The sequence below is a fragment of the Cottoperca gobio genome, chromosome 3, assembly GCF_900634415.1.
Source record: "Cottoperca gobio chromosome 3, fCotGob3.1, whole genome shotgun sequence".
NCBI lineage: Eukaryota > Metazoa > Chordata > Actinopteri > Perciformes > Bovichtidae > Cottoperca > Cottoperca gobio.
This window is the reverse complement of record NC_041357.1, coordinates 15,239,844-15,247,524: the sequence shown is the minus strand read 5'-3', so window position 1 is coordinate 15,247,524 and position 7,681 is coordinate 15,239,844. Positions and strand designations below refer to the sequence as shown.

The 7,681-nt window shown below is 39.7% G+C and overlaps 1 protein-coding gene across 1 annotated transcript; it reads right to left on the bottom strand.

Moving 5' to 3' along the window:
- Window positions 1-2,929: 2,929 nt before the first annotated feature.
- Window positions 2,930-6,035, bottom strand: pcdh20 (protocadherin 20). Its single transcript, XM_029428085.1, has 2 exons — window positions 5,988-6,035; window positions 2,930-5,551 (listed from the first exon to the last, which is right to left on the bottom strand). The coding sequence occupies exons 1-2, from the start codon at window positions 6,033-6,035 to the stop codon at window positions 2,930-2,932; spliced, it is 2,670 nt and encodes an 889-aa protein (XP_029283945.1).
- Window positions 6,036-7,681: the final 1,646 nt, after the last annotated feature.

Here is a 7,681-nt window from a genome sequence, read left to right as displayed (position 1 = left end):
ATGAAAGCATTTTACATGCAGATTACATTTTTAACACAATACAGCTGCACTAACATATTGAACTTGTTTCCGCTCACTACCCTTGTTGTTAAAGGTATCTCTCTCTCTCTCTCTCTCTCTCTCTCTCTCTCTCTCTCTCTCTCTCTCTCTCTCTCTCTCTATTGCTCACACACACACAAACACACACATTGTGGGTATGAACATGCTTGTTCTATTGATCTCAAAAAACTTGACAGAAAGGTTACAGCCCTTTTGAACCTGTACAAGATGTTAACCATATTGGGTTGCCGACTGCTCTTCCAAGAAATGTGTGTTCTTCATCATAAATCAACAACACATGCCAGTGTCTATACAGTGACCCATCACATAAGGTAGATGAAATGCATTTTTCTGTCATGGATTCTTCATTATTTTGGTGGCATTACAGCACTTATATTTTTACCTACCTCGAAAGACACAACTGTGTGCATATGTATGATTACCATCTTTCAGCCTGTTTGTGTAATGCACAGTTCGGCCAGAGGTGATTACAGAGGATTACGCTGAGCTGTTTCTAGCTTCTGATGGGCTCTCTGTGCTTACATGACGTGCTGCTGTCCTGAAATGATGATTAGAACTTGAGAAGCTGCATGTGTGTGAATACATTCTTAGAAAAGGTTTGCTTGCATGTTTCCTGTTTTGTAAGCCACACCTAAACAGGTTTAAAAACATAATTCAACTGAGTTCCTCACTTGGGAGTGTGCATGATTAACAGGAATACAAAGAGTCCTTAAGCCTTTCTGTCTACACAACTTTCATTGCAACACACAAGCAGGCATAGGGCAAAATAACATCAGCTTTGTAGAGCAGAAGGCAAGTTGTGGTTGCACTAAGAGTACAGTGATTGCCAATACCACTCAAGAAAGGAGAGAAATGTTGCTTTGACTAAATTGATTTGATCCTGAAATGTTTCAGACAGAAGCAGCTGTATCTACAAGTCAGCAGAGTGTTGACTCTGAGTATTACCTCACCATCTCTGACCTATGCAGGTGATGACAACAACGACACACGCTCTCAGGCTTTTGATCTTTAAATGTTTCATCTCGCTCTGAGGCACACTGCAGTAGTTAATTCGTACACCAGATTAATCTTGTCTGAAGAAGATACAATCTAAACATGACATGATTTGACTAATGAAATACTTAATTATTCACTCACCACTAATAGAGGTTCTCATATATTTTTTCCTGTGTGAAGTTACCCTATCAGTATTGCTTTGACCATTGCAAATTTGAGATATCTTCACATACACAATTGTAGAGTTTGAATCACTGCTATAAAATCTGCATTTTGTGTGTTTGTCAATTTATTATAATCCAAAGCATAAACTTGTTTTCTTGCTGTGGTTTCAAATGTAATCGATATAAATAAAACTAACACAGCATTAGAAGATGTGTAAATTATATTTAGCTGCTGTCCAGTGTTAGACAAACAGCCTTTCAATCAATCTAAAGGCCCTGTCACACAGTTCCTTTATGGCAGAAACGTATACTGGCGCATATGAAAATTAGCATATACAACGCTCAAAAACTTTTCACGGCCTCAGCGTTCAACAACATACACCAGCGTATTGCCAACATTCCGTATACGCCGTCATACGTTTCCATCATACGGCAAAGGAATATGCCAGGAATGCGTTATGTATTTGTTGGCCATTCGTCGAATATGTTAGCCATTCGCTCTGATACGTTTTGTATAAGTACATGATACACTATCAATAGGCTTTGTATACGTTCATATACATTGTATATGCTAATTTTCATATGTGCCAGCATACGTTTCTGCCATACGGAGGGCCTTAAGAGTGAGAGATTAAATAGATTGTGCATTGAAACTTCATACTTCATATCACAAAGAGTTCTTACACACACACATTTGGAAATATGTAGATATATGTAAGTGATATAATTATAGAATAAAATCCAGTGTGTTATAAAAAATAAAGCATCTTTAATAATTACTTAGATTTTCTTTCACAAACACAACCATGTTTTCACAGACACATTGAGAATTGCATGTTTGTATAAAGGAAGGTAATGCATGTAACTTGAAGCAGTTTATGACAAAGAAGTTTGGAAACAATTCAAATTATTCAGTGTAATGAAAATATGGGACTCTTTGCAGTCCTAAGATGGCATTTAAAGGTTTTACATGAGTGATCAGTAACTACTGTAGGCCTTTATAGAAAGTCAGGCATCTGATTACTAACATGGCTCTCAGATGATATAGAGAAAAATCAACTCAAAGCCCACTTACTAGCTTTTTCTGCAGCTTTCAAACTCATCTATGGGTAACCACTCATATATCAATGTATATATAATGGAATGAACATCACTGCATTACAAAACTAGTAAGTAGGAATTTAGTTAAGGTTTTTCTTTTTTTGGTCAATCTACTGTTTTTAGTAAAAATAAAAATGAATGGTCATGCTCAGAGCATTTGTGCATAGTGTGTTCGCATAACAGAACTAGAGTCTTTTGTCCTTTTCATGCAATGCAAAAGTTTTATATAAAGTTTTAAAACATTTGTACAATATTTACATAGGACCTTAGATTGAGTAATCTTCAATGAGTTGCTCTTTTGACTTTGTAATAAAGCTGTTATTTTGTTGATGACAATATTAATTTATTCCTTACTTTGGTTTCTTGGACACTTCACGTCCGGATAAATGTCATGGATTATAGATAGTTAAAAAAGTATAATAGAGAATAGTACTGTGTGCCCTTTTAAATGACATAATCTCATGACATATAAATCACATTATATACAATATTAACAATCATGACAAAAGCAAAAAGAGCAACTTCATGTAAGAACTACACTTCTCACAGTGAGATTTGTAAACATTAATGTAAACAGTGGTGGTTTTGGATGTGTAGACAACTGAATATCAGATGTTAGAGATCTGCCTTAGCTTTCTGTTCACAACCTGCATTGAGTCATTCTTCATTTTTAAAGGTATCTCCACTTCTGATCTTTTCTTTCGCTGCTTTTTAAATCTCTTACAGCATATGTAAGATGTCAGAGTAACAACCAAGAAGAACAGCCCCAGACATGTCACGGAAAGAGCAATGAGGACAGGCTGACAGGGGAACAACTCATACCTCTCAGGCCCCTCTGTCATCTGGCCTTTATACCAGGGCCTCTCCTCTACCTCAATTTCAGCCTCTCTTGTCAGCAGGTTCTGGATGTAGCTCTCGTTGCTTACTGTTTCATTGACAAAGAAGTTAACCATGACTGTTGAGTAAAGTGGTTCAGGCTGACCGTGATCAGTGACCTTCACCAGAAGGCTGTAGAGGCCCCGGTTGCTGAGCTCCCTCTTTAATGTGATATTTCCTGTTTCTGGGTCAATGGCAAATGACCCTGGCTCGCCCCCTTTCCTCTTAATGATACTATAGGCGATCACAGCATTCATTCCTGTATCCTTATCCACAGCGTAGACTTCTGTTATTGATGTTCCTGGTAGTGTATTGGGTAGGACCAGCATGTAAGACTGATTGGACTGGGGAAAGAGGACAATAGGTGGGTTGTCATTTACATCCAACAACAGCACGGTCACCATAGTAATAGAGGAAAGAGCAGGCTCCCCACCATCGACTGCCTCAATCCACAGCTGATATGTCCCTTGTTGCTCACGATCCAGTGATGTCTTGGCCCTTAATGCCCCTCTGCCTGTGTCTATCATGAAGATGTCGCTGCCGTTGAGGATAGAAAGAGCCACCCAACCATTTTCCTCAGCATCAGCATCAGCCACAGAGAGGACCCCAATCTCACCGTACCCCGGGAAGTTCTCTGGCACAAAGAACGTGAAGTCTTTATTGATGAAGCGTGGACTGTTGTCATTGCGGTCTTGAACGCTCACCACCACAGTTGCAATTGTCTCCCTCCTGGGTGTCCCCTGGTCTACCGCTCTCACTATGAACCGGTATGTCTCTTTCTCCTCACGGTCCAGTGATGTGGTCACGGTCAGGACACCTGTCACACGATCCACAATAAAGATCCCTGGGGCGTCACCTCCAAGGAGGTAAATGACTTCCCCTCGGCCTTCGCTGTCATGGTCTGTGGCTTTGAGCTGGGTCAGGAAGGTATTTGGAGGATTGTTCTCCTCTACAGATATTTCCACCAAAGACTGCTGAAACACTGGTGCATTATCATTCTCATCCAATACCTGCACCTTGAGGAAGGTCTTGATGATAAGCTCTCGAGCATTCTTAGCAACCACAATTAGCTCATACTCCTGTGTCTTCTCATAATCCAAGGGCTCTGTTGTCTCCAGAAGGTATTCATTCTTGAGCAGCTGATAGGGGCCAATCCTGAAAGGCCCAGTCCCTTCCAAATGACAGTTCACCCTTTGGTTCATATCAATGTTTTTGACAGTAAAAAAAGCAATTGGAGAAAATGCTGGCTCAGACTCCTTTATGGTCACCACCCCATCCTTTTCTGGTGCAATGTATCGAGGTATGACAGCGGGGGGTCCTGTAACAACTTTGATGATATGGACAGAAACAGTGGCAACTGCAGGGATACAACCAGGTCCATTGGCAAGAATGGTGAGTTTGTAAAACGTGGCTGTGCCAGTGTCTATCTTCCCTGCTAGCTTGATCAGTCCAGTGATTCTGTCCAAATGGAACAAGCTCCTGGTGTCCTTTGGCACACGTTCACTGTAAGCATAGCTGATCTGAGCATTAGCACCAAGGTCATGGTCAAAAGCATGCAGACGTGCCAAATGTGCCCCTTTGGTGGTATTCCCATGCAGAGTGACATTCATTTGTGACTCTGTAAATTGGGGGCAGTTATCGTTCACATCTGTGATGACAATTTTTAAAGTAGCCGCTCCAAGTAAAGGAGGGGTCCCTCCATCCTCTGCAATGATATCCGTAATATATTCAGCCTGGGTCTCTCTGTCCAAAACCTCTATCACAATGAGGAAGGGTGTCAGTTCCCCTCCCTCATTCTCCTCAACATCCAGAGTGAACATGCCAAAGTCATTAACAAGCCAGTAGGTCTGCACGCCGTAAAGTCCCAGGTCCGGGTCAACTGCCGACTGCTCCACCGCATAACGGGCATTGATGTGTGTGTTTTCCGGAACAAACATACAGATCTCATCCACGGGGAATTTCGGCCTGTTGTCATTCACATCGTCAATAAAGATCTTAACTTTAATGAGCTGAAAGTACTGCTGAGGCAACAAAAACACATCCAGTGAGAGAACACATCCCTGTCCATCAGAGTTATCAGGACAAAGGGTCTCCCTGTCAATCTCTGTAGCAGACGTGTAAAGCTCCCCGGTGGTATTATTTAGGTTCACATACTGTCCACTGACCTTCTTTTGCGGTAGATTGAATAAAAAGGGGGGCTTCACAGTAAAATCCAAATTTAAGTCTATTCCAATGGCCCCTATGAAGGTCCCTCTGGGTAATCCTTCCTTTATCTTATAGATCAGCTCTTTTGCTTGGCTGAAATTTGCAAAACAGGAAAGAGGGCTGGTGTAAAGCAAGATGATGCACAATCCCTGTAATACAAGATAGTTAAAGATAATACAGTTTAAAAGAGTTGCAGAATAGAATAGTATAGGCAAAATGAAGTATTCCTATGTATTATTATTATTCAGTGTGAACATTTGCATTTAGTTATATTAGCAGTTGCAGAGCTGCAACAATGATTTGTGATTCAAACTTTAATCATTACACTATTATTAATATGTACATCGTGATTTTCATTTAAGCCAATCGATCCATGATATTTTATTTCTTGAGAGTTTAAGGTTTATTTGCATTTGTTTTTGCCATAAAATAGGAAATGAGAATAAAAGCAGTAAAGTGTAGAGCAAGAGGGGCTAGGTTTAGCGTATCTGCCTTAATAATATAAAGCAGTATTCACATTATCGTAAAAGGTACTTATAGTTGTGTTAAAGTTCTGTCTGTAAAGTGAATTATCATAAAACTTACCCATATTCCTCCTCTTTTGCTAAGGCTGGGGTGTCTGCTGTTGAACATTATGTCCTCGTCCAGTACTTTCCACTTATGGCAGGAAGAGTGACACTTTAAGTAACCTAGGCATTTTGAGCATTGAACAGTGCAGACCTCAGCTGAATGCTATGCCTTATTGCTATCTGACTTGAACAAGTCATTCATCCCAGTGCTGGCTCTGGACACTCCCACCATATGCAAATCAGCCCCTCATGCTAACCAATGAGAGCCAATGGCCAGTGGGAAATCTACTTGAGTTCACAGATTCCTTTTTCATGCATGCTATCAAAGCACATCGACACGCACCTGCACTTTCTATACACACCCATGTTGTCACAAGCAGCTGCATACCTTGTATTCCTGTGGAAGAGTGAAAGCATATTACTACCAACTGAGTTTATCACGACACGGGAGCATGAGTAAAATGTAAAATATCCACAGCCTAGAGATTACTTTAATCCAGTATTAGTTAAAAAACACCACAGATAAAAAGAAAATGTGTACAGAATGAATTAAAGCAAGGGTATAATGATCTAATGATGATGCATAGTGTTTATTACAACCAACCAATGATTTTTGACTGTTCTAAATATATTTATTTATAGTCAGATATATAGATATATGGATAGATAGATACTGTAGATAGATAGATAGATAGATAGGTAGGTAGGTAGATAGATAGATAGATCGATCGATAGATAGATAGATAGATAGATAGATAGAAATACAAAATAGGTCATTGCTTCTAGATACATACTGTATATAAATGATATAAATACAAAAAACATGAAAATATCATAAACAAAACCAGCAGAGAGGTGATTTTGGCATCATAAGTGGTGCTATGGTCTGATTCTGGATTGAGCCTTTAACTAAATCAACCCCCTAATCCTCATGTGTTCTAAATGCCGGGCCAGCTGTTTGCTGGGATTGGAAGCATACTTCTCAGAGAAATTGAGTGATTGAAGTTCTCTGGAAAAAGGGCGGATTGAGAAAGTCACACACACTCATTTTGTCTCATAGTGCAATAGGTCTTTGCAGTCACTCCTCATCACAAGGGTGGACTAGTGGATGGACAATACTTCATGCATTTATTTTACTGTTTGGTGAGATTATAGACATAGACCAAAGGCTCTATAGTTTTGAAAGGCACTTTGCATAATATACAGTGTATTTCATTGTTGTAGCTAGACAGTACATGTATATGGATCATCCACAAATCCATCTTGCATCCAGCATCCAGAGTTTTTCTTTTTGGTCCATGCGCTGGGCTCAGAAAAATTAATTCTATAAGCACAGACTGTAGGCACAGTGGCCTGGGAGGCTTTAGAGAGTGGCAAAACAGCCGATCAGGGAAATGAGAGTAATTTGAGAGCTGCCTTGAGGTGCAGAGGCTCTGAGGTGTTCAGCTGTTGATCATCAGTCAGGAGTCAGTCCAGAGAAATTACCTTAGATGACACATCAGACAAAGTATTAACTTTGTAAGATCAATTCATTTGATAATTTGCACACATTTAGTTTGAATCCAACATATTGAACATATTACACATTTGAGATGTCTGACAATAATACACCCCACATTGTTTAATTTATTATACTTTACTTATTCTATTATGTGCCCGATGAAAATTGTCTCTCTCATAATTTATCATGGACTATGAGAGTAAAATACT